Genomic DNA, 27687 nt, shown 5'->3' with positions numbered 1-27687 from the left:
TTCAATAATTCATCTTTTTTTTTTTCAGGGGCCAGTTTGGACTAATTCCAGCTAACACATCCCAGCTGCACTCATTATTATTTATTATCATATCCTCATTTAAGTGCTGCTAAAAGGCTCATTTGAAGTAGTCCGGCTATAAAGCGTCTACTCAGCAGGTTTATGGGTGGACAGATGGGTGGTGTGAGGGGCCTCTAAATGTGTTTGCTTTGGTCCTAGTGTTAAAATTCATATGATAAATACGAATTTGGCTATATTTGTTTTCAGTAAATGATCACGCAGACCGCCGGTTTATATAAAAATCAGCTGAAACAGATTTTCCTTCTTCTTTTCAGTCTTGTTAACCAATTTATTTATTTTGCATCGACATGAAGGATCACTCAGTTTAACCAAGCGTGGATTGCAGGGTTCACATGTTGGTTTAATCACTTTAACAACTGCAAATAAGTGAAAGAATATGCACCACAAATACAACAGCCAAGAAATTAACTACCGAGGCTGGTTCTGCTTTATCAGATCGGTTTATGTCTTATAGAGCAGACCATATAAAATAATGAGATTTGGCATCCTGTATAGTTTTTAATTGCTTGTCTATCATCATAAAGTCTCTCTGTGTGCAGTGGTTGGATGTATGGTTAGCAATGATGTTTAACTGACAGTTAACAGCAAGAATATGCTCCAGGGGTCCCCAGGGTGAAAAGCATTCAGATCTGGGAATAATCAATATACTGTATATGACATAATATCTTAAAATAAAAGGACAAATCAGCTTAAAAGGCCAGAGAAAGTGAAATCACTAGTACTATAAAGTGTAAGGCCCCTTCAGATGTCAGTGGAACAGCTGGACATACAGCATAGGTGAGGTCTGGGTCGTTCAAGCGCCCCCACAGGTGCATTTTTCACGGTGATCACGTGTGGACCCGCCCCGCCCGCCGCCTCCAATAAAGCGCAGCAAAAGTCACCGCTCCTCTTCCTGCGTGCAGCCAACCCACGGCGAGGCAGCAGCGGAGGCGACGTAAAACGAAACCACAGAATCCTGCGTGTGAGAAGGCGGCTCGAGTCGGCGCGCAGGGATGATTAATTAGTAAAATAAAGCTCTCTGTAACCGGACGCCGCAGCTGATCCGGGGCTCGGGGCTTCAACAGAGGACACCGACGCATGCGGAGGTTATGTCTTTTTAAGAGAAGGCCAGGTAAGTCACGTCCTCCTATGCGGGCAAGCACGCGTCTCTCTGCTCTCTCGGTCTCGGTGCAGTTGTGCGTCAGCGTTTTTTTTTTTTTTATTATTTATTTATGTTTTTAATCTGTTTGAATCGTAAAGCCAGAAATGTGCGCGCTGGGTCCACTGAGACAGACGAGCTCAGAAACTCGGCTCAGTTTGGCATCCATAATTTACAATCCGCAGTCAGGCTTGTGGGATGATCCGCGGAACGCACGTTTCTGCAGGGCATCAGGGACTGCGAACATTGCCGTCTGGGGGTTTAGGAGACCCTCCAATGCAACCGAGCGACAGTGACCTGTGAATAAAATCACCCACTGTCCGAGTGATTGGATCAGCATTAACGAGAGCCTGTGTGTGCAAAGTGCAAGCTATGAGAGTGAGCAGCGATATCTTGCTGCATACACGGCTCTTATCGTTGGAGAACATGATAACAAACGGCCTCATTTGCTCTCTGATGGATTTATTTTCCTCTTAAATTTAGACTTCACAAGGAGATGTGGACACAGGCATAAAAAAAAAAGACTCGGTAAGGCAAATTTTTATTTTAATGGTAGAGCATTATTTTCAGAGTCGCATTTAATCAGCGTGCGTCAGTGCCTGGTAGTCTTCGTGATCCATCACTGAGATATTATCACTCCAACAGGAGCTGCAGGAGTTTCCATGACAGATATGTCACATCAGATGCACACACTTTGTGATATATGCTGAATTAACGCCCCTGTACCCGCCCCCCTCTTCACTCTGTCTCTTCAGTTTTAATAGGCTGCAGTGCCAGTGAGGCAGCTCTGTGCGCACTGGAAACCCGGGATTCAATTGGTGGAAGCAGGAGGAGAGCCCACTGCAGGAGGAGCAGACTTGGAGGAAACTGAAAGACGCCGCTAAGACAGGAGCAGCAGCAGCAGCCTGCGCAGTTAAGAAAGAAAGCGGCCTCCTCTGCTGCACGGCATGAGGGACTTCTCCCAAACTGCGCTCCGACTCTGTGATGCAGCGCTGCAGCTGCGTAGTTAGTTGAGGACAGACGGACACAAGCTTGTTCCGGACCTGTGCAGGAATTTACCAGTGGGGAATCGGGCCTAACTGGTTGTTGACCACAGCTGCAACATTTGGTTTCCCCCCCACTGAGCGTTTATCATCCCTCCCCTCCGGAGAGCCCAGCGCTGTGGCCTTGTAGCGGACATGGGAAATGTAAACAGTAGTCGGGCTGGATTTTAAACTACGCACACGTCCCACGTCCTCCTCCCGCCTCCTCCTCCTCCTCCTCCTCCTCCTCCTCCCCCCGGGCCGTCCGAGATGGAGACGGAGAGGGTCGAGCCGGAGCAGGAGGGAGAGGCAGAGCCGCCCATGCACAGCGTGCACGGACCCAACCGGATCAGACCGTCGTCCTACCGGGCCCTGCGCAGCGCCGTGTCCAGCCTGGCCCGCCTAGATGACTTCAGCCGCGAGAAGATCGGCGCAGGGTTCTTCTCAGAGGTGTTCAAGGTGAGAGAGATGGAGTCTAAACAGGTTGACCAGCGATCAAATCATGCACAAACAGCTTTATTTAAAACTTTAGCATCCTTCATATCCTCAAGTTAAGTCATAACTATGTGTCTGTATTTAACAAGATAAGATTGAGTGCAACTTCTCAAAAGTCCAGAGTGAGTTGTCAACTGTCACTCAACTTTAACCATGTTAAAAAGAAGTGGTTTCTATGGCAACCAGTGCACCCTAAATCAAATCTAAGGAAGAAAAATGCATGATGCTGAATGTCTGCAGGAGGAAGGTGAAGGTGGCACCAAGGTGGAACTTTAAACCTCCCTGTCCCACCTCATCGTCCTCTGCTGTCCACACATGTTTGGGGTGACCCATATGTTGGGTTGGATGCGCACTGTTTTTTGGTGTGTAAGTGGATACCGCGGGGACAAGTAGTTCTGGCACACGTGCAGGAAACACTATGCTTCACCGTCTGCTCGCCTTCAGCCGCCTTCATCCCTTTGTCACGCTGCTGTTCACTTGTATAGAGCCTAATTCCAGGCAACGCCTCATTAAAGACTCTGAGTTCCTATAGTGTGATGGTGTGAGAGATCCCACAATACAAACTAGATTGGTTTTACTGGGTGGAAAAAGCTATTGAAGTTAATTTCTGGGTCCCGGAAAGTTTTGAGTTGAGGTTGAAGAGCATGAGGACTAAAGATCTCAGCTTGTTTTATATTGAGCTTAACAGGGAAGCATCTGTTATTTTCCTCACAGTTTGTTTTCTGATTGTTTTATTGGTTAACCATTTGTCCTCAGAAGTCTGCTTTAGTCCGATCAGCTGGATGCAGCAAATGTTTGGATTTTGTTTTCCCAAAAAATACCAGATTATTTGCCGAATGATACTTCTCTCTTGACTCTCGGATTAATATTTGCAGCTCTCGATCGTCTGTATAGATTACAGTGGCATTTGGCATTAACTGACAGCAATGTTAACCAGCCTGTTTTTTTTATTTAAAGAGGCTCATGGCTGCACCAGTGCACTGTATATGTAGCTGGTAATCCAGGAAGAACACCGAGGCACAACAAGTGAATTTTTCTCTCTAGTAAAAATGTCAAGGCACGTGTTGATTAACTGCATTGTTGAAGGTTTTACTACTTAAGCTTCCTCCCTTTTTTGACAAACTGAACCATAAATTGCGCCAAGTTGTGTTCGGAGATGGACTTTAACACCATTAATAAAAAAGTAAATAAATAAAGTGTGACGCATTTTACATTTTGAGTTGAGGAGGATGAGATTAAAACATGTTTCGTTTCAAAATAAGAGTAAAAAGCAGTGCTTTTAAGGCCGTCTAGTCAAATTTAACCCTTTAGCTGCAGTAGCTTGTAATGCTTCCTTTTTTCATATTGGCTCTTAACTAATTTCCATGCACAGAAATGTCTGTAGATTCTCAGTCATCCAGGTCACGGCCCATCTGAAACACGCTTGTTTTATGCTTTATGAAGATGCATGCATAGAAATGGTTTATTTTTTTCTCCTCAGTATTGCGACACACCCATACTGCCTGTGTGACATAATGTTGCTGAAGGTGGGTCTGAACATGTATCCACCTGTTTGTAAATGAATTTACTCCAAGCGGACACATTAGTCAATAGTTTCGATAAGCTTTTCATTGTCGAGGTCGCTTATCTGCGATTTACGGCTTTTCTGGGGTTTGCGTCGTCTGTTTGCGGAAACGAGCGGTCTGAAGGCGTTAAAGCTCGTGCTCTTTGAAAATGTGGTGGATGCTTTTGGACGCTTTTCAGCCGAGTGATCGATGGACTGTTGGTAAAATAAATATCAACAGTGGGATTTGGAGTGAAAATGACTTCTAGTTGGCAGCTCTGATCTTTTGTGTCCTGAACATACTGTAAACTTTCTAGGATTGAGGCTGAGCAGACGGCTACACTTTGACGTTGCTCTTGGATTGTTGACGCTGTTGTGCTCATGTGTATGGAGCCACATCATTTTATTGTTATTTTTTTGAATCTTGTGCAATTGATCATCCCATTACTTACAGTATATTTAGTGTTTAACTGGATATTTCTCCCTGTATTGCTTGTTTCAGTGTGTACTTCAAGGACTCGTGTAGAGTAGTTGACAGTATTGTCTCTGTAATTTAGACATACTTTGAAGTTACCCTATTTAAAAAAAAAAAAAAAAAGCTTACTTTTCATTGCGCAATACAAGCTGCTGATTTGTAATCGGCTAATCTTTTAAACTAGCACTAATCCAAAGCAGACTGACGGCAATAGAGCTGTAGTCATCAGTGTTTACAATAACACGGAGATGTATATCTGCCTCCAACAATGCCCGTGTCTTAATAACATGTTATTTTGACCACCTTTATATCAACAGTGGGCGTTGTGCCAGAACCTACAGAGTAGTGATGTATTTTCTTTAACTCCGACTCTCCTCAGGAATTCGTTTGATCTTTTGGATCTGCAGCTGTCAGTGTGATATATGGGGGTTTAAGAGCACCTGTCATTGACACCAGGTTACAAACACGCGCCTTCCAATAAATCTGGCTTGTTTTCATTGTGACGAGGTGCTTTTAATGATATTCAGAGATATATGTTTGTGATTAACGCTACGCCGCTGCTAAAATTAACTTTCATCGATTCAGCTGCTGAATGTTTGTCTTTAAAATCACAAAATATTCACTTTATTCGACAAAGGTCAGAGAAAAGCAGGACATTTTCACACTTGCGGCGATCAGTCTGTCCGTAAATTAATTAATGATTAACTGTTTCAGAATATGTATTTTGACCTAGCGATACTGGATGATGTCTCTTCATTTTAGACGCTGCTGACAGACGTATGTCTTGTACTCCCATGTGGCTTTGGCAAGAAAATCTGAACTTCCCGTAACCTTTGAACAGGGTTGTCAAACTCATTTTAGTTCAGGGGCCACATACAGCCCAGTTTGATCTCAAGCGGACCGGACCGGTAACATAATAACAAGGGCAACTGCATTTTTTCCCTTTGTTTTAGTGCAAAGAAGGACAAGTACATTATTAAAACGTGTGATGAACTAACCGCTTACGCAACATTTTATGGTCAACCTAAAATTTCTTAAGAAAAAGAAGTTCAACTTTAGCACATCTGCTGTTTAGTTCTGGGGCTCAGTGTTGTGTTATGTCCACAACCTTTAGTGGTCAACTTAAGAATAGGTGCCAGTTTTATTGAAAAATTGCAGTTAATGTCTTCTATGTAATTTTTTGCAAATTCTTCCTGCGGGCCAGATTGGACATTCTGGCGGGCCGATTTTGGCCCACGGGCCGTATGTTTGACACCCCCGTTTTGGAGGGTAAAACAAGAAAATTGAGTTTCAAATGTTTAAAATATTATAGTAAAGTAATCTTTGCATTAAATGAGACTTTTCTGTGCTGCGTCTGCACTCTAGGGTCTTTGGGCCCTTCAGACCACTCATCTACATGAAGATACTCCCTCAGCTTTGCCCTTTGAATGGCCAATGAGCATGCAAATGTCACAGCGTTTATTGGTAGCTTTTCAAGTTGCCACTTGGTCTGGATCAGTTTGCCCTTTGATAGTGCAATATAAATGCAAAATTGTTACCACCGCTATCAGTCTCATTTAAAAGTTTGCTCACACGGATGACTGAACAATTGCTTCTGTATCCTGGTTCAGTTCATAGGAAAAGGCCAGCCCGTTCTGCAGGAAAAACTCCTCTCAGATGTTTTGTTGTTGCATTTAGACTCCACTAAAAAATATATATATATATATATATATATATATGGTGCACGTATTTACACTCCTGGTTCTCAAGTGGATGCTCTGCACTTGCTTACAAAGGCTCTGGCCTCCTGCCATGTATATGTGTGTGCGCGCGCTGCTGTCGAGCTTCAGTCCTCAGTGCAGATCAATGGAGGCTCGCGGCAGGCAGACAGGCAGCCATTCACCTCTCCACTGTGCAATTGTGCAATGTGAGAGAAAGAAGGGAGAAAGACCAAAAAGAGGGAGAAAGGAAGGGAGCACACGTGTCAAGACAAATCCTTCAGGTGCTGCTTTTCATCATCCTTTAATACTGTTCAAAGAAAACTCTCTGGTTCGTGTTTGTATTCCAGGCCTGCTTCTTCTACCTTCAACCTGAAAACCCTCGGGCTCAGAAACAATAAAAAACCCTCAATCACAAATAATCTGCATGGTCGGTGAGCGGCTCAGTTAACTACAGGAAGTAATTATTTATTTATTCCTTCTGTTTCTCAGAGCTGCCGGGACTCAAAGAAACCAATTGGATCTGTTTTCTAATTGGACTGCGGTGTCACTTTCTAGCCATGTCCGCTCTGATAATGGGTATTATATTTGCTAATGGAGATAACGCCTGCCGTCTAAGAACAAGGAAACGCAGAGCAAACCTCTCGTCAGATTTGGTTCTCATTTGGACCGTCTCCAGGATTTACATGAGAAATGGAAATCTTGCGTCGTCGTTGAAAGCTCAAAGACAGCCCGTCTGCTCAAAGGGAACTTTGATTTGTTCAGGTCTTGAAGTCTTGTCTCTCTGATTAAAATGAAGGATCTCATTTGCACGACATGTTGTGCTTTGACGTGCCAGAACTTTTTATTTACCATTGCTGGTTGAGCGCAGTGTCAGTCGTTTATGTTTGAATGTTTCTGACTAAAAGTACTTCTCAGCTGATCTGAAACATGTTGACTAACTTGGTAGTTTTCCTTCCGCCGTTCATTCAGGTCTAATCTGATCGCTTTACTCTTGGTACCTGCGATGAATAGCTGGCTCAAATGCTCTTCCATGAGTCACACTGAAAGTTTCACCAGTAGGAAAAGTTATCATCACAGGAAGTATCATACCAGCTGTGACTGGCCTGATTAGATGAGGTGAGGTGTGGTAGCGTCAGTCTGATTAAATCATGAGTTATGCCAACAAGCAGAAGGAGAGTAATTGGATAAAGAGGGGGCCGGCACCGTGACTGAAGAGTTAATTTGAGTGTGTGTGTGTGTTTGTGTGTCAGCTGCTTGTGACAGAGCGGTAATGTGAAGGAAGTGGGTTGCCAAACACTGCTGTGATGTGTTTATCTTCGGTTGTTATCAGCTGTCAGGGACAGTAGCTGCGCAAAAATTGAACATTATCGAATCTTCACCTCTTTGGTGACGGTACGATCACATCCTGCCTCTTTTAGTTTCAACTTAACCTGGGTGAATTTGGGTTTAGGATTTGTGTTTATTAGAGTGTTTTATTTATTTATGTGGTGGTAGACAGGAAAAGAATGTCACAAGTCAGACTGAACTGGAGGCATTGTAACATCTGGGCCACAGTGCAGCATTAAAAAAAAAAAAAAAAGTTTGAAGACGTAAGTGATGGGTTTTCTCACCATTTTCTGACATTTCATTGATTTCACGTTATCGACCCCAACTTTTAGCTGTGACACTACTTTCCGGAGCGAAAGAGATACGGATCGTTTCTCCAGTGAGTGCCGGGAATCTCCCTGCAGGACGTGTTGAGATGTGACCCGCTATTGGTAAACCCTGGAACAAGTTCGTCTCTGGAAAGATAAAACGACAACAAAGGAGTAAGGAAAAACAGATCCTTCAGGACCTGCGTACGCGCACGAACTGCGATCCGTCATCGGCTGTCTCCTGTGTGCCTGTGATCAGTTTCGGTGTTCTGGATTAGGAGGCGGCGTGGGTGGGTGTGTATGTATGTGTGTGTGTGTGTGTGTGTGTGTGTGTGTGTTCATGTCCCTGTTGGATGGTGGCTTTGGTATGGGAGAGCCAGTGCAGACTTGAACATCGGCGGCTTTAGTGTAGCACTTTCCCCCCCCCTCATTATTTCCCTTTCTCCATCGCTCCAGTTGGGGCCTGCTCCGCTGCCACTCACTTCACTAGTATTTAGCCGCACAAACACGAAGGCGCTGAGCATGTGGACCAGAGATTAAAATAGATAATTGTGCAACTCTTGCACAATCCTTCTGTTTTCCCCCCTCTAACTATCTATCATGGCTGCCAATGTTTTTATAAATTTATCTTAAGAGGCAGCGCCCGTGTGTTTACATCCATGCACAATGAGTGTTTCTTTCCCATGCTGTAGTCTTTAGCTAAACCTCGAGGAAGGCCGCTCCCTTGTAAGAAGGTAAACACGAGGCCCAGTGTGTGTGTGTCACCAATATCACAGAAATGGTGTAATGTTTTTGTGGTGGGGCTCGGGTGTTTTTTAATGTCCTCTCTGTCCCATCATGGTTTTAAAAAGTCAAAACAACATAAACTCGCTTATCTCCAGTGGTATCAACCGCTCACACGCACACCAGTGTTGTTTTGCCAACTTTTTTTTTTTTTATATACCTCCTTCTCCCAAATCCCTCCACTTCAGTGGAATCTGGCAGAATTGGTTTTGCTCGCTTAAGTCAAAAATGACATTTTAAAGACTTAATGGCACCATCTCCTCCCAGAAGACGAGTCTGAACTGGAAATTTGAAGATTTTAGACTCGTATCTCGAAGGCTTGGGCAGATTAGAGGCGCAGTCTCGCAATTTTCAAAAAGTGCATGACTTGCAAGAGGATTTGAGAAGAATGAATATCTGGCCTGAAACAAGGGAGGCAAAAACAGAAATCGGACCCTGCAGATCCTGTAATGCCGGTCCGTACTACACGCTAAAGTCACTGAATCCCTCCACAGAGAACAAATAATCAAATCTTTCAATCTCCACCTTTTGACATGGTCCCCTTTCACCTTTTACTTGCTGTTTTAAATCCGGGCAATAAATTTGTGGCCTACAGCAAAAATTCTCAGATTTAAGAAAGGTCCTGTGCACATGTACAAGTTTTTCCCTCTCAATGAAACTTCCATCTCAACTCAAGGCATTTCCCGATGTCAAGGGAGCACTGATTTGCGAGACCCTTAGAGCTAGGTCACTATTGGGATTCATTCAGTAATAAACTTGCACCAATGAGGATAATGTATCCTTGGCATAAACCTGATCCACTAAATAATGTCAGTAAAGATATCAACGACTGTCTTAAGCCCTGGTCACATATAAAGCGGTTCACTCGTTGTCTGTCACTTTGTAGCTGACATTTGATCCTCCCACTCCAAATGTTTCTTAGTGAAACGACTAGAACATAAAAATAAAGCTAGTGTATTGACAGAGCTAGCTGCTCGTGCCGTCCCCGGCCAACCAATCATTGTGGTGCCATCTGGGTTCGCCCGATGCTCCAAGCCCGCTATCAGCGTGGTACATTTTTTTCCAAAGCTGTTGTGTTTTCTTGCAGTAAACCTCTGGAGAACACATATTTTTGCGTCTTATGTCAATCAACTTTATCAGTCACTTTATCAGTAGACATGAAATCATCTTGGCACCTGCCCTCCTCACTAAAGGTTTATTGTGCATGATTAAAATTCCATTGTCTCTTGATACCACATTGCTGCTAGTCTCTCGTCATTTGTGTAGATCCCCTTAGTGAGAAGGTTTATTTATGACTGACTGAGCTTCATATTTAAAATCAGTGTTGTCCTACTTTAAACTAAAACTATGCATGAGTAGGATAAACTGCTACTGCCTCTTGTCACTCCTCGTTGTATTTTTAAGCTTTCTTTGACGTTTTACCCCCATTTCTGCATGACTGAACTTGAGTGACCTCTTGTGTTCAGACCCGTGTTTGAGGAAGGGGGAGGTCAGGAGGTAGTGGTGGTGGTGTTGTTGTTGCGCAACAGAATGTCAACACGTCGGCTACCTGGATTACCCGCCTCTCCTGGATCAGGTTGTGTTTCTGAACCCCACACGACCGCACAGAGCGGGACCTCCCTGCTGGTTCACTGACGGACCCCACTTAGCTGGGTGACTCATCTGTCACCTACACACACAAGCACACACATACACACACACATTTCATTTTCACGCTATAACTCAGAACAGGGCCTCAGGCTGCGGCTTAAATCTTGAGATGTTTTGTAGGAGAAGTCATTTTCTCCAACATGCAGTGTGAGCGCAGTTCACCCCCTCAGGGTCGTCACCCTAAAGCCCACATGTCAAATTGGTTGAAGCCTGCCTGTCCTTGTTTTTAAAGGGGTAGCTTGAAATGCTGATTGCGGGACGAATTATGCTTTTGTCGAGTTAAAAAAAAAAAACTGCAAAAGAAGCAATGAGTTCATGCTGATTTTACTTTTGTGAAGGGAATATTCTGTTTTCATCTGTGTGCCTGCAGGCCATTGAGGCTGTAAGGGAGTTTGTGATGACAAAAGCACAATAGTTCTTCTTTGCAGAGCAGTATTCCTGTGAGAAACAGATTTTAAACCTTAATGTGTATTCACTGTTTTATTTTGATGCTAAAAGTTGATTTAGGTTCTTGAAAGTGCACGTTCTGCTGCTGAAATTGTAACGCCGGCTGCTGCTGCTGCTGTTGCTGGTTGGAAGTTGGGAAGTAACCATGAAATCCACAACCTTTAGAGCCGAACCGGTGTCCAGAGGCGAAGTCATCCAGCTGTGTGCGTGTGCGCAAATTTGGTCGTGTGGTCACACTCAGTCGCTCTCCACCTCCGCAACAGCAGCTTGTGATTTTTCTACAAGAGGCTTGTAGAAAGAATTTTCTCTTTCTGCTTACGGTCAGAATTGCAACTACAAGGTGAAAGCATGTGGACACGCAGTAAAGCATTTATTCTCATACTTGTGGCCATGATGTGCAGACGCAAAAATAATTGCATACATGGTTGTCTGCGACCAAAAGTGGGGGTGCTGCTTTGATATTTTTTTAAGGAAACGTGGGTTTTTAACAACGTGTCTTTTTACATGAAATTCACATGCTGAGCGTCTTTGCTCGTGGTTTCTGTTCAACAATTTAGGTCTTAACCAGTTTCACTAAAATCTTGGCTACAGCGATGATAGACCCCAAAATAAACCTGGTGTACTCCAAATATTTATAGAAATTTCCAGTTCCGTCCTTTAGACTACAGTTTTAGTCTTGTGAGACTGAAATGTCACAATATATCTTAGTAGCACAGTCTCTCTTTCCTCCATCTACAGTCTTTGGCACATCCTCCTCTCCGTCTCGCTGCGCAGCAGTCTGCCTCATCGGGCCGCCGGCTAATGACAGACATCGCTGCACATGTTGGCCGCGTGGAGCAAGTGCAAAGGATGCCCGTGACCTTTTCGTCTGCTGACGGCAGCACTTTACAAGGACGAGTGTGTTAGAAGGAGAGCTTTTGGGCGTGTCCGAGTGCATGCACAGGAGCAGGGGTGTCTGCCGTGTTCGTCTTGTAGTTGTAATTGCATCATGGGATGATTGTTATGTAGGCATTATCATTCCAGTGGAAAGTCTGTGGAGGTGGCCGCTAAAGTGTGTGGAACGAGGAAAAAAAAGAAAAACACCACACACATCTTGCGGTGACGACGCCTCGTTAAGCCCGTCGGATGACAAAACGCACACACACACACACACACACACACCTGAGAAAATGTTGCCCAACTTGCACTTGAGCATCATGTTGAGTCAGACTCTGGGCCTGCAATGATGAGGAGTGAGAGGTTGTTTGTTTGGGAGCTAAACGCTGTCGTGACAAAACAGCTGGGTCAAACAGGGTTGCAGTTCCAGCCACTGCTGCATCAGCAGCTGGCACGCGTCTGCCCCTCTAACCTGCCTGTGTGAGTCAGATGCGTTTGTGTGGCTGTTTAATAACAGAGTTAGAGGAGCATGTCAGAATTTCTTTATAAAGAAGTGTCGAGGCGGATGTGTGCAAGGAAAGAGTGTTGTGTGAAGTAAATCTGCAGACCCACGGTCCTGTTTGCCAGAGAAATCTGTGTTAAGCGCTGCAGGAGGCTTTCTGTATATAAAGAAACCCCATAATCGTCTCCGCAGCTCTACCTCTCCATCATCCTCTTAAGTGCTGTAAATATATAAAGAGAAGTAGACATTAGTTGTGCAGTCCTTCCATGCTCCTGCTGTGTGTAAATTTCTGCTTGGACTTCCTTTTCTGCAAGAGGAAGCCACTACTGTACACCAGCGTGTCTGTGCGTGATTTACATGTGTGCAGCCATGCGTGTGTGCGTCACCCTGCCACGGGCTGAAGTCCTCGAGTGGCTCTGCGTGGCAGGGGACCGACTCTCACTGACCGGCCGTTAAGGAGAAGTGGTCAGCCTTCATTCATTCAGCGTGCGTCTGTGTGTATTAATAGCGTTACTCGCTGCTCTCTAGTCTGCGCTCTAATAGGCTTTGTGGTTTTTCCATCGCCACCGCTCTGATCCAGGCCAGTGTCACACTCCAGGCTGTGACCCCTCACTTCCACACTCCCCGTCCCTCACCCTGTCTTTCGTTGCACGCTCTCTAATGAACACGCAACTTCTTATATTAGCTCAAAGGAAGTTTGGTTCACGGCCAAGAATTAAGGTCACAGTTCTTGATTGTAAATCTAAGTAAAAGTTCCTTCGGTTAAAAGTCGGTTGACGCTGGAATGCAGCCTGCTGTTGCTGCCAAACCTTTAAACAAGGTTTGCTATTGTAATCTTATGCAGCATACCTTTTGATAAGAATATAATATGATTAGATATTAACCAGTTACAATAAATCCATTTTGTATGAGTTACTTTTTTAAATGAGGCATACATTGCAGATGGAGGTGTCCTCTTGATATCAGGCCCCAAAAGTACTGATGTTCAATACCAAGTAATAATTTTAATATGTGCTTTAAGACTAGACAACAAAGAAACTAAGTTAAAGATGTTTTCGGATTCTGTTAAAGGTTTGTAATGATTGCAGATCCAACCGTAAAATTGGCAAAAACTGATATTATAGGCCTGATACTCATTTTTTTTATGTCACCAAGCCAAATCCTTAATTATATGTGAATGTTGTTGTAATCATGTTGTTGAAAAGTATTTAACGGCAGTCCTTTCTGTTTCATAATGCCAACTCTATCGCCTTTGCTCTCACTTTTTTTCTGTATCTGACACTTCTAATTACACATGTACAGTACAGTACTTCTCACCACACACTCACACACACACACGCGCTAACACACACAGAAACGCCTCTGACTACATCTCTCTGCAAACCTTGCCAAAGTATTTAGCTGTCGTCTCCTGCTTCTATGCATTTCTCTGAGCTCCGAGCCACTCTCCAGGCAAATATGCACAAACATGTAGCCTGTGGGGAAGCATGTCGCGTCTCCATGGTCACCATACCAGACAGAGCCATTGCCATGGGAGCAGGTTTGGGTGGGGAGGCAGCCAAGACACGTGAAGAGGCGCGACTGACCTGCTAATGTTCCATGGCCCGTTTCCAGATATTACGGAGTTGCGGTTTCATTTGTGACTTTGAGCCGCGTTGATGATGTCGTTTATGAACGTATGAATGTGTCATAAATGCTTTGCTGCGGGCCCGTTCTGCTAAGCTATATGTCTGACTTACTCTGAGGTGGTTTTAAATACTTTGGTTTGACGAGTTGAACAAGTTTTTAAATTGCGACATTATCTCGCCTTTCCTTCTTTCCTATTTCTAAACAGGCGATGTTGAAGCTGTAGTGTTGTAATCTTTTATCTGGAATTTGTGAATCATGTACGTTGATTTTAAAGAAAAAATTCAAGTCTTTCTTCCCCTTTTTTTTTTTTTTTATTTTAAATTTTTTTTTTTGGCTTTGCTGTCCAGGTGCAGCATCGTGTATCGGGCCAGGTGATGGCTCTGAAGATGAACATCCTGGCCAGCAACCGAGCCAACATGCTCAGGGAGGTCCAGCTCATGAACAGACTATCGCACCCTAACATACTCAGGTAACTGAAATGCTGAATGTTGCCGCTAAAATGACTCAGTTTTTGCACCTTAATACACCACAAACGCACCGCAATGCTGCGTCTTTATTGGATGACACGCTTCATATACCTGGGATGGGTCTGGTTTGTCTGCGTGAAGAGCCGTGACTCGTCAAAGGAGTGTCTGTTTTTGATTGCGTCGTGTATTTGTCTTCTGTCCCTCTAGGTTTATCGGAGTGTGTGTCCATGAGGGGCAGCTCCACGCTCTCACAGAGGTAAGACGCTGAATAAGCTGAGACTAATGACTGGGTACATACACCTATAAAAAAAAAAAAAAATCACTGAATTTGTCTGAGCGTGGCTCCATTTCACAGTTTAGATTATTCCTGATAAATTTTTTGGGGGGATGAAAGGTCAACTTGGTATCATAACACTTTTTTTTACTAATTTCACGTTCATTTCAAGCTCAATTTACATTCTTGTCCACAATTATTACGCATGTGCTACACGAAATTGTCATTTAGTCATTTGTCATTATTTATTTCTTTACATTGCAAGCGTCTGTGACTGACTGGTGAGGTCAGAATCGATTGTATTACGCAGACAGAGGTCATGACATGTCACCCGTTTCTTACATGTGAATGGTTGACCTGGCGTTTCCATGGCGACTGAGCAGCTTAACAATGAACAGAGAAAAAGACCAGGAGATGAGAGGGAGATTTGGCGCTCTGTGTCTCTAAAATCTGCTAACCAGCATAATGACGTGTCACTCACGTAATACTACCAGGCATCAAAGATTTTATTTATTTTTTTGTTAAATGATAAATTGGCAATAAACAAACTTGTCAGGAAAAAAAGAGGAAATTCTTGTAATCTTGTGGTTAGGGTGCATATTTTAACCTCTACTAACTCACACTTTTGTTACATGTCATGCTTCTCGTTCCACGGTTTACTGCTTCTTTCTCTCTCTCGCAAAAAACAAAATACCTAACCAAAAAGATAAAAAATATAAAAAATAAAAAAAAAAGTTTGCCATAATCCAGCCTTCATTTCTTCATTTTATTTTAAAAGCAGCCATTCACATCCTCCACATACGGTGTACTGAGCTGTTTTTTTCCAATTTTAACATGCTCATGTATTTTAAGCCGGAACATGGAAACATTATGGACCCTGTCAAACAAGATGTGTAAACAAGATATTTATACGGGTTTCATAGAGCAATCGAAACAGACTGAGGAGCCATGATCCATTTCAGACATGCATGTGAATCATAAACGTGTCTGTGTTTGCGCAAAGGTATGATGAGACGTTGCCACGGTTGTGACGTTAGACTAAATGTTTATTCATGTGGTTTTTGCGATTGCGGCCCTGAAGATTCATCATTGTTCAGGTGCACGTCAGAAAGATAATTGATTCACAAATGAGCCTGAGCAATATTGTGCAAATGACTGTAATAACTTCCCAGCCGTGGTCCCACTTTCCCCAAACAATATTGGAAGCAGCTTTCATATCAAGAAGAGCTGTTTGTTAGATGAATGGGATGCAGGCATTGTGCATTACTAATCAGCACCTTTCCGTTTCTGATCCAGTTCATCAATGGCGGTAACTTGGAGCAGCTGTTGGGCAGCGACGTCTACCTGTCGTGGAGCACGCGGCTCAGCCTGGCTCTGGACATCGCTCGGGGACTGAAGTACCTGCACAGCAAGGGCATCTTCCACAGGGACCTCACCTCCAAGGTGACGACACATAAGCACACACGCTTCACTGCCCACGTACAGCACACACACATCAATGAACACTAATGCAGAGTGATCCTCAGGGAGGTTGTGTAATATACTGTATGTGCACAGATGTACATTGAACCACAGTCACTTGGTTGGCGATAAGTAGGTAGGTTTTGTAAATGGAAGAAAGTGTATGCAGCTTTAAAAAGGTTGTGCAACAAAAATATTTGTGGAAAAATGCGTAGGTCAGGTTCTGTGTACAACAGCTTCCAGATACATTTACATAAAAACAAGGAGCTGGCTTTTGGGCAAGACTAGAGGCATCAGGCAAGTAATAAAGCTATTAGGTTAAGGCCTTTGTATTATTATTATTATTTTAATTCAATACCCATTGACAACCTTTGATCCTGGACTCCTCAGGGCCCTTGACGCCAGATTTATGATTGTCATTTCTACACTAAAGGTACAAGGTTCCTCCGGTACCCTACGACATAGCTTGACACGCAGCTCCCAAGAACATTGGTCTGGAGTTGCTCTGTTGGGAACTGATCATGCTCCGACAAAGATCTGCCGTGCCACATAGAAAGAAATAGAACAGTAACCGCTAAATGGTCATATATGTCATCTGAGCACCATGGAGTTGAAATTGTTTACAAAAAATGGCTCTGATTGGCCAATTACATGCAGAGTATTTATGTTTTTTTTTTTTCTCTGTATCGGTCGAAGCACGGCACGTAATGAAATCCAAAGAGCATTTTATAAGACCCATATTCTGATAAGAGTTGAGTCTGGTTATGTCAGACTAGCATACAAGTGTAAATGCGTAGCCTCCTACGACGTAGCCTCTGTGTGAACCCGTCGTTGAGTATAAATCAAGCTTAAGGTTCTGTGGCCTGTGGGTAATAATGACAGAGTTTGATCTGTTGATAGTCCAGGTTCATTTGGATTAATACTTTGGCCCATGCTACTGTTTCTAAGATAAGCTGTATCAAGTATCGCTGTGTATTTACACGGTTCACCGAGTGTGAAATGTATCCTCTATAGGAAACAATAGCAGTGTCAGGTACCTAATAGCAAATCATCAGTCTGAGGAGATACCGTGTTCACGTAGCAGCTATGAAGTTGACGTGGTGAAATAACAGTAATAAACAACACACATATAAAACTTTGTGTGGAAACATCAGCTGTTCTCAGCTGGTGTTGTTTCAGAGCCAACTGCTTCAGAGGGCACAGAGAGGGCAGCCACATAGAAAGCATCTCTCACACAGAGTGGATACAACGGTAGTTATAAAGTGACGTGTGTGACCTCTGACCCTTTGTGCAGAACTGCCTGGTGCGCTGGGAAGGTGCCGTGTGTTCGGCCGTGGTGGGAGACTTTGGCCTGGCAGAGAAAATTCCAGATTACAGGTCAGTCCGTACATCAAACTATCAATCAGCACTATGCGATTAGATAAGTCCAGCTCAATAAAACACATTCCTTCACTTCTCTCTTTGTCCTTTCTTATCATTCATGCTCTGCCTCGCTTACGTGTTCAGAACTGTTTCCCACAGCTTCTCTTTTCCCCTCTGATGAGACGCACAAAGCCAGTCCATTACTCACACCAAAGCACACTCGGGTTTTTCCAAAGTATGCCGTCTCCCCTCGCTCTCTGTAAAATGATTATTAATACTGTCGAGGCATCATTTCAAAGGTGGGGAGGGAGGACGGGCAGCAGCTCGGCTCACAGCGGCGGCGTCAATATTTAATCTGAGCTCTCATTACGCACCACAAACTCACTGCTCTGTTGCTGGAGTTTCATTGTGTCTCCTCATCTGTATTTGCAGCTGTGTGTTCAATGACATTTATGTGGTGTATTTTATTCACCACTGGCCTGCACAGTAGGACCATAAATGACCAGCAATCCTCAGATGTGTTGTTTGATTTTATTTTCTTCAGCTGCTTCTATGGTGACATCATGTCTCCTTGAAATAGGAGGGTGATCACATCCCTTACTTGAGCAAAAAGCAGAATGACCACAATGAGACAAAAGCTCCATTGTTGAAAAGGGGGGAAATCCATGCAATTGAAATTGTACTGAAGTAAAAGCAGAATGTTAGTGAAATTAACCCCTAGGTGATTCACATGCTAGCGGAGAAGCCGATGAATTCATCAAACCTTTATGTAAAACATCTGAAATAAATTTTTAAAAGTGTTTACTTCAAAATCTAGTATCTGAATCTGCAAGATAATTACTCTCTGAGAGTGTTGATAACACTGACGGTGTCTGTGTGTGACGTACAGAGCTAGAGCCAAGGAGAGGTTAGCCTAGCTTAGCATCAAGACTGGCAGTATAGGTAAAAATCTAGCCTGGCTCTCCCTAAAAATTCATCCATCAGGACATCCTAATCTTACTAAATGACATGTAATGTCCTGTCACTTTAATTTGTCGATACAGAGAAAATGCCACATGCCTATGCTAAACTAAACTGAGCTAATCTCTGTAGCTTCATGCTAAAGGCTCCTGATGGTGAAAGGTTTTGTGTTTGTATAGCACTTTTCTACCTGCTGGTACTTAAAGGGGAATTACCCCGGACTCAACGGGGAATAGCACTAGTGTATCATAACAAAATATTTAGTTTCGCGGCAGATAATGTGTTATTTAGAGGCTGCATTTCGGTGCCCCAGTCACTCCCACTATATGGATATATGCAGCGTTCCACTGGATCTAAATATCGCTAGAATGACTCCAAATGACACAAAAGTTATATGGGTGAGTAAACGATCGTATTTTATACCAGAAATGAGGTCCAGGTTGTTAAAAAAATACCCAGTAGTTCCCCTTTAAAGGGTTTCACAGTGACAATGACAGATTTACACACATCCACACAACCGTTCCAAGGGAGGAAATCGGGGAGCAGTGTCTTGCTCAAGGACACCTTGGCACTTTGTCTGTGACTGCGTAAGATACACATTTGTTAATTGGGGATTCAACTGCTAACGCTCTGGTTCCTCTGCTCTACCTACTGAGCCACAGCAGCCCTAAACCAAACTAATGGCAGACATACCAAGCCAGTGACCGTCCGTTTGCCGGTTTTGGGCCATCTCAAAGAGCAGCGATTAGCCTCTCAGCTATAAGTAGCTCTTCCGCTCTCCCTGTTTGAACGTCACCTGCTGGTATGAATTGAAGAGTTAATTTCTTTCAGGCAGGTGCAGAACTTATAATACATGCCCGCTGGCCATTGTCTGTAGCCTTTGTGGTGTGTTTTCAAGTGCAACATTTTGGACTAGACCCAGGCGACGTCACAGTCGACCTTCGGCGGCGTTGGTTCTTTGTTTGTTCGTGCTCTAAAACGCAGACGTCGGAAGGGAACCAATCCTCTCATCTGGCTCTTGGCGAAAACACTAAATAAGCATATTTGCCACAATGTAGACCCACGTCTCAATGTCCATATAAGCGCATGTGTCAAATCAATTAGTCGTCCTTAAAATAATTTCCCTGTCCGCGTCCCAACTGCCAGTCAGTGTGACACATTAGTTGGATTAATGAGAGAAGGATGTGGAGGCTGACCATAAAGCAGCAGCCAGCATGTCGACGACTCCTGCCCACACATGTGCATAGACACACATCAGTCTTCATCCTCCCCTCCTCTCTGTCGGTTAGTAAACTCGACTCTTGTTGAGATAAGACAGCTGCTCTTGTAACCTGGCCTGCCCGCTTCTGTTTGCGTGCTCCGTTTCCGCTGGCTGCGTTTGTTCCAAGCCGCCTTTTGTGTATACACGTCTCCTAATGAGACCAGCCGAAAATGTGTGTGTGTGTGTGTGTGTGTGTGTGTGTGTGTGTGTGTGCCCGTCAAGTGAGAAACAAGGTCAACGTTTTACAAATCCCCACCCACCCTGCTGTGTGTGCGCCACTGTTTACTTTTGCATACCTGCACCTATTAAACGTGACGCCTCTGTTTGCTCCGGACTCGGCTTCAATAACGGCAGTGGGTGAATTTAGTTTCAGCCTTCCCCAAGGCCGTGTTTGCTTTTCGTTTTGCTCAAACACTGTTGCATCCTGCAGCGTCCCACAAAAAGAGAATGGATGATGTTGACAGTCGCTCGCCAGTGTGTGTGTGTGTTTGCGTTGGAGTGATACCACTGTGCTTGTGGCATGGGGGGGGAAGAGGGGAAGGAGGGAAAGAGAGGAGATGACGGGGGTTTAGGCAAAGCGCTCCAAATAAGGTCAAACTATTCCAGTCCTTTTCCTTTTGCTCTCTGCGCTTTACCGGATCTCTGCTGTCCCTCACATAACGGGTCGCCCCTGCCTTTTACTTAATCATCATTTTTTTCCCTCAGCTGTTCTGTTTATTTATGAGCCTTCTGTCGAGCTGTTTTCCTTCTGCTGCTGTCTGTTTTCCGCTCAGTTTTCTCGCTTCTGTCGGTCCACTTCTCCAAATGCTGTTTACGCTGGGAGTCATGACCGTCTCCTCTCCTCATTTCTCCCTCTGCCATCATTTGCCCTTGCCTGTATTCTTCTTTTTTTTTTTTTTTTTTTTTTTTGCAGCATCATAGCCCACAGTAGCAGATGGAAATAGCACAGAGAGGAAGTATCTGCCAGCAGGGTGTGTGTGCGCGCTTGTGTGTGCGTTTGCCTGCATGTGTGCAAGCACGTCGTCCTTGCACATTCTTGTTCCTTCCTTTTTATTCAGCTCGAATTGCTCAACGATATCTCCACATAACCGAAAACACTGTGGTTTCTTAGATGAAGAGGAAGTGCACACAGACAGACACACACACAGTGAAGCTTCAACTCATAAAAACCTTCTTGATTGGATTCTGCGTTAATGAAATGGGGCGTGATGCGTGAACGCTTGACTGCTTCTCTTCCATTTATTTGTCGTTTACGTCTGTCGTTCACATATTGAAATAAATTTGTTACGGCTTCTCATATAACAAATATGTATTATTTTATCTTGTGCCTGACATGCACCAGCATGTATCATGTAGCTTTGTACCAAGACGCGTTGCACTATGATTGCCTTGATTTTCTAAGGACTAAATTGTGAATATAATAAAATCGTTGCTTCTCCACATTGAAGACGTTGATATATTTGAAGAAACTCCTCTATATGTAAAATTCTGTCCAAATTTGATAGAAGAAATTGTCATAATTTGACTGTTAGTGATTTCAGAGCATCACAACTTCTCTCAGTTTGTCTTAATTCTTAATTCATTCATTTTTTTTGCCCAGAAATTGATTTCTTTAAAGACACAAAATGTATCCTGGGAAATGTTGGTCTGGAGTCACTCTGCTGGGAGTCGATTAACCCTCACCAAAGATGTCCGGGCTTAATCATTACGTTTAGGTGGTCCTTAAGCGGTGGTAAAAGCTACATAGTCGTATGTATAATCTGTGTGCCACTGAGTTGCATTTGTTGACGACAAAACTGGCTCTGATTGGTTGTCTAAATGGCTACACCAAGGAAAAATTGCAAGTTTATTTAAAAAAGAAATAAAAATGTGACAAATGGTCAAACATTACTTTTTTCTCGGAGCCTAACAGTAAACTGATTATAAAAAAAAAAAACAATTAGTGTATACAATATTTTAGCAATTTTTTTTTATTATTCTGAGGTGTGATACATTTTTCATCTTTTTTTTTTTTTTTTTACAAGATTCATTTCCACTACAATGAAATGAAGCAGAAACTCAGACTCAGAATAAATTAAATGAGTCTGCGTTTATAATTTTGGTGAATCAAATCTTCAACAGGTTTCTTTTTTAACTTTATGTAGTATTTAATTCAGTCCTTTTCTTTTAGACCAACCTCTGTAACCTAATTCTCCACATTAATTCATTTTAACAGATTCATAAAGAGGTTTATTTCCCCAGGACATTAAATAATTTAACATGAATCCCTCTGCTTCTCTCATCCATCCATCCTCTTCCTCCTTCCTCTTTCTGCAGTGAGGAAGAGGACGAGGAGCCCCTGGCTGTCGTCGGCTCCCCCTACTGGATGGCTCCGGAGGTGCTCAGAGGAGAGGTGTATAATGAGAAGGTACTGACAGATTGCTTTCTTCGGCTGCACATTGTCGCGAGAGTTCAAGGTCCAGAGTGGGTGTGATAATACCTGGTCAAATATACCCGGCAACCAAGCAGTGGCATAAAGCAATAAATATTTAGTAAATGAGTTGTTATGAAAAAGGCAAACACGCGTTCGGTTATGTAATGGGTGTTCATCTTGGCCTGGGTTTGTAGTATTTTCTGTATGGCTTAGTGGAAATCCTGATTGACTGGTAGGGTTACATTTAAGCAGGGGTTATGTTATTACACTGTGTTTTGCAGCCTGTCTGGGTTTACGAGAAAAATAGTTTCCTCATAACGTAACGATTAAATTTAGAGTTTATGGGAAAAAGTCCAAAAATAATACCATGCAACCAGGATAATCAGGTATTCAAGGCAAACTTACTAACATAAACAGAGGTTTCACTATTTAAATGTTTTTATTAATGAAAGGTTTACAGGAATAGTTTGACATTGGTGAAATGAAAGTAAAATGATCAGATCCAGAGTATGAAATTATAAAAAGCCACATGTGTCTCTTTCTGTTTTTATTAAGATCATCTTTATCTCTCGTTGATCATCCCTTAATCCTATCTCTGCAGGTGGATGTGTTTGCATACGGGATCATCTTGTGTGAGATCATTGCGAGGATACAGGCCGATCCCGACATCCTGCCACGCACTGAGGTACCCCTAACACATACTCATCATCCAATGCACGTTGCATTTAACTAACCCCCTTGTTATTTAACTGTTTGGGACAAAAAAAAAATGTTTATAATTAAGCTGTTACTGATAATATTTAGGAGAGTTCTTGTTACTGCCTGAAGTGTGTGCAAGCAGCAGTGTCAAAGTCACTAAGCAATAGTTGCTCCATATCAGATTGATTTTGTAAATATGTGAAGTGGCGGTCATCTCACTTTGGAATCTGCTGTTTGTCATGTTGTACAAACAGGAAGCTGAATTTCTTATGCTGATAAGATATGCCTCCGTAATTACTGTTTAAAAAGTCAAAAGACACATACAGTGCTGTGTGATGAATTACTGCACCGAGTGTGCGTCATAAAGTCACTCAGTCCTCGACTCGTACACACGTTGAGCAGATTTTTCATGTGTGTTCAAACTGGAAATGCAAAAAAAAAAACTACACGTATTAAGTAGAGATGGTGAAAAGTCTTTACTTTGCAGTACGTTGCTGATTACCCACGATGCAATGCAAATTCCGTGATCTGCAAAAGATTAAAAATTAAACAGATGGTGGATGATTGCAAAAGCGAATCAAAACCCCACATAGAAGTATTCAGCGTCTATATATGCAGCCATTCTTGTTTTCAATAACAGCATACAGAATCATAAATTAGAGAATGAATACAATTAGTATTTATTTAGGATGCAGCAGCAGAGTTTAACCCACATTTAGAGCCTTTGAAGCATCACTGCAGTGTTTCTCCCCCTGGTGGCTGTTTAACAGTACAGCAGCTGAAGCCACTGTCTGGCTGCATCTCTACATTAAACAGAGGAAGGACATTTTATAATACACCTTTTCTCCTTGTGTTTTTCTTACAGGACTTTGGTTTGGATGTGGAGGCCTTTCAGCAGATGGTGGGAGACTGTCCGTCAGATTTCCTGGATTTGGCCATCGCTTGCTGTAATGTAAGAAACACTCATCTGAGACACGCATGCACCGTCCTGAATAATGTTTTCCCTTCCTTCTGTCTGTGTCCTTACATTGTTGCAGGGTCATGTGTACATTTGGCTCAATGTTGCAGGTTTTATGAAAAGAGAAATTTCTTGAGCTGTGCTTAATGCAACCTCAAATGTAGGAACGGAAGCAAAAGGGCCGTTCAGACATGTGTCAGACTTGATTTTCTGTACTATAGGTTGGATCTTAAAAGGCTGGATCTGTAACACCGTTCAGTGAGCCACAAGTCTGAAATCAGTGCCGTGTCCTTATCGGCACTTGTTATGCACAAGGAGTTAAAAGCCAACGTGAAAAGATCAGGAAATGGCACAAATGTGTTTTTTTGCAGCCGTAAAAAATGGCGGGGCCAAGGAGGGGCTCTTCACATTTTCAAATGGTGTCAAATTTGTCTTAAACTGTACATGTTCTGTGAAGAAAAAGGGAAGGTTTTTCAGAGTTGCACATCAAAAGTGAGGATTTCATAAGTTGTTGTCTTTGGGCTTCTACTGTGTTTCTGCGTTGAATTGCAGTGGAGGAATAGTAACAGATTTAGATTTTCTTACTAAAAAATGTTAGATTAGACTGTAACTTTTCTTCAGATACCAGTGGTAATTTATTTTGAACTCAAATCAACCTTATTGCATATAAGTAGACCTATCAATTTTGTACCCCATCATATAAGTGCATTATTAAGGCTATTGCCTCTAAAAGGGGGTTGACATTTATTTTATTTTTCATTTATTATGATCTATGATCTGCAATTTCCCCATTGCGGGACAAATAAAGGTTTTCTTAATCTAATTTTCTAAATCAGAAAATTAGCGTAATGTTTAATGTTGCTGTATCATTTTACATTTGTTCCCTGCATGTTTTAGCAGAGCAGTTATACAGTGTTTATGCAACTTATTGCTGCCTTCAAATGGAACTCACAAGGTTGTGGTTATGACACAGGAAGTCATTTACACAAAATGCTTTGGCGTTAAAGTAGCGCCATTGGTCAAAAGTCACGAGAACATTGCTCCTAGGCAACTGTCTAGGGTTGCTCAATGTAGGAAATGCGTAATGAAAGGATGATTGGAAATATAAACATTTTCCTCACACATAATGTAAAATAACAAAGGAAAATCTATAGGATTAAATTACCGTCTATTAATTTACCATCCATTGTGAAAAAGTCAGCTCAACTCAGTTGACGTGTTCGTGTTATGAGGTGGTGAATACCACCAGAGGGCGCTGTTTATTTAGAGTTTACCAGTGAAATAGGTTGCAGCATTTTAAAGCAGCATGTGTTTAAACACCTAGAAGCCACAGGAAGGTAACGGGGTGCTCCTCATTATATCATTATCATGTAGAAGATGAAATTAGTCCAGCCCTGCAGGCAATAATTTTTCTTGTTAAATCTGTTTTAATCTTCTGTCCGTTTCTCCCTCCTACCAGATGGATGCAAAGCTCCGTCCGTCATTCTCCCAAATCGTAGCAGAGCTGGAGAGGACACAAGCTGAGAGGAAACAGAAGAATGAACCAACAGTCAAAGGTGGGACATTTTGCAGGCACCTATTTGCAGTAACTGGATATTTGTATTTGTTACTTAACATGATTCATTTTCTTATTTTTTCTTTAAAGCTGTGTCTCCAGCTATTGGCCCTCTGCGAAGGCGATCCCTCGGCCTCCTGTTGAATCCCCGCCTCTCACGCAGCAAGTCAGACATGCTCCATCCTCCGGACACGCCCCCTTCTTCTGTTAACCTGGCACCTCCTGCTCGGGTGAACCCCTTCTCCCAGAGGGAGGATCTCAAAGGTGGAAAAATCAAGCTGTTCGACACTCCCAGCAAGTCGGTCATCTCCCTCACCTTCACTCTGCCTCCTCCACCGGACTGCGATGACAACTCTGCGTCTGAAGCTGAAGACGCTGACATGCCCAGGAGGCACAGGCGCTGCCACTCGCTGCCCTGTACGCCTCCTCCGCACCTCACATCGGCGCCGAACACCGTCCTCACAGAGGAAGACTCCCCATCTATGATAGACAATGAAAATGGGGAAAGGATCAGAGCAAGCGAGGAGCAGAGTCTACTAGGAGAAGAGAAGGATACTCACCTGGCAGGTGACTCAGGTCTCCCCCTGTCTCTTAACCTGTTGGAACATGAGGAGGAGGAGGAGGAGAAGAGGGAGGAGGAGCCCATGGACTGTACCAGCTCCCCAGATACACAAAACAGCACTTCATCTCCTTACTCCAAACTCTCCCCTCCTCCCTCTCACTCCTCAACTCCCCTCCAACCCTCCACACCTCCCTTCTCAAACGGCTGGGGGTCAGCCATCTCTAACGGGCCTCCATGCCTGCCCCCCCTCTCCAATTTGGACAACAACAACGTGGTCTTGAATCGACCACTGGGCTGGAGTGCTACCACCACTAACACTCCAACCAACCGCAACGGCTACCACTCCCCTCCCAGTGACCCGGCCGACTCCTCTCCATTCGGGTCCGGCAGCGGACATTCTCTGGACCAGGAGGAGGTGATCTCCTGTCCTGGCTGCTGTTTGGCCGGCCTTCGCTTCCCCTCATTGTGTCTGAGAGCTCCACCACGCAGAAACCCTTATAAGAACTTGAACGGGGACCACGCAGCCTCCCACGGGCTGCTTTGTCCGGGACCCAAGGGCCTGCCGCCCTCACCTACACCCACAACCACCACTACCAGCCTGGAGCCAGGACTCACCTTGCCTGGGGCACAGACATAAACCCCAATTCAACCAAATACTCCCAGAGCAGGCGTGGAAATTCTGCACCAAAAGCTCTTCCCTGGAATTTAAGCGGGTCCTCTTTGAAATTTGCACAGATTTTAACGCAGCAATACTCTGCTTATTTTCCGGATACACTTTTTGGTGCACGGGAGGCTCTGAGTGTCCAGATTGGTTTACTTAATTACTCTCCACACTCCAAAAAAATGGTCTGACTTTCTCAAAGGAAGCTGTGGAACATGAACTTTGCTGGTAGCTTGTTTTGTGTCGCCCTCTGCTGGACTGAGGGCTTCACAAACTGTGTAGATCTGACTGAATATCCAGGACTGATCAGCATGTAAACACTCCAGTGTGGAGCCCTGTCAGTTAGATCCTGTATATTTGCGGTTGTAAAGATTCTCATGATAGATGATGTTGATGATGATGTTGATGATGATGATGATGCTGAAATGAGGAATGGTAAGCTTAGTATTAATACTGTTGCAATGATCTTTTGATGTTTGGTGCTGTTTCTGAATGATCAGGCAGTTATGCTTTGATGTCTTTAATTATCAAGAGGTGTATGGCGCACTGCTGAGGTGTGTGTGTGTGTGTGTGTGTGTGTGAGAGAGAGAGAGTGTAACATGGAAGTGTGTGAATGTAATGGATTCATTGTGAGTAGCTAGATGTGTGAAAGAGAGAAGAGTGAGGAAGTGTGTGCTGCACACCGTTCTTAAGACTATTTTTGTTGCTGTATGGTCTCTGTCGGCCCTTCCTGTTGCCTGTTAAGCACTTCAACTGTATTACTGTTGTTAATAACTGTTAATATCATTATATTTGGGAATGAATGGTCAAAGACCTGCTTCAGAGATGTACAGATTCTTATTATTTAAAGATGGCATTGAATAAAAAGATAGAATGCACTGATGTCCTCCTGAAGTGTTCTTTAGCCATGTTGGCTAACTGGCTTACTAGCCATTCATGGTCTGCTGTGATACTTGATATGTATTTAGCTTTATCTCCAAAAACTCATCACATTTCTATCTGCTTCATATATACTGTTTATACTATGTGCTAATTTGAAGGTGTCATTATTATTAACATACTTAACTGAGCTGCTATAC

The 27687-nt window shown here is 43.4% G+C and overlaps 1 protein-coding gene across 1 annotated transcript; it reads left to right on the top strand.

Annotated features, from left to right (window-relative positions):
• The first annotated feature begins 1005 nt into the window (after positions 1–1005).
• On the top strand, positions 1006–27486 carry tesk1b (testis associated actin remodelling kinase 1b). Its single transcript, XM_084561216.1, has 11 exons — positions 1006–1192; positions 1975–2700; positions 14323–14444; positions 14650–14698; positions 16013–16159; positions 17472–17554; positions 22077–22167; positions 22775–22858; positions 23738–23824; positions 25290–25386; positions 25476–27486. Exons 2-11 carry the CDS (start codon positions 2512–2514, stop codon positions 26582–26584), a joined length of 2058 nt encoding a protein of 685 aa, XP_084417342.1. The 5' UTR covers positions 1006–1192; positions 1975–2511; the 3' UTR covers positions 26585–27486.
• The last annotated feature ends 201 nt before the right edge of the window (positions 27487–27687 follow it).

The sequence above is a fragment of the Chelon labrosus genome, assembly GCF_963514085.1.
Source record: "Chelon labrosus genome assembly, chromosome: 1".
In the NCBI taxonomy this organism is placed as follows: Eukaryota; Metazoa; Chordata; class Actinopteri; order Mugiliformes; family Mugilidae; genus Chelon; species Chelon labrosus.
This window is presented reverse-complemented; position numbering and strand designations above follow the sequence as displayed.

Coding starts and splice junctions, on each gene's coding strand:
- tesk1b (XM_084561216.1), top strand. CDS start 2,512: ATGGAGACGGAGAGGGTCGAGCCGGAGCAGGAGGGAGAGGCAGAGCCG. Junction 2,701..14,322: donor TCTTCTCAGAGGTGTTCAAG/GTGAGAGAGATG, acceptor TTTGCTGTCCAG/GTGCAGCATCGTGTATCGGG. Junction 16,160..17,471: donor ACAGGGACCTCACCTCCAAG/GTGACGACACAT, acceptor CCCTTTGTGCAG/AACTGCCTGGTGCGCTGGGA.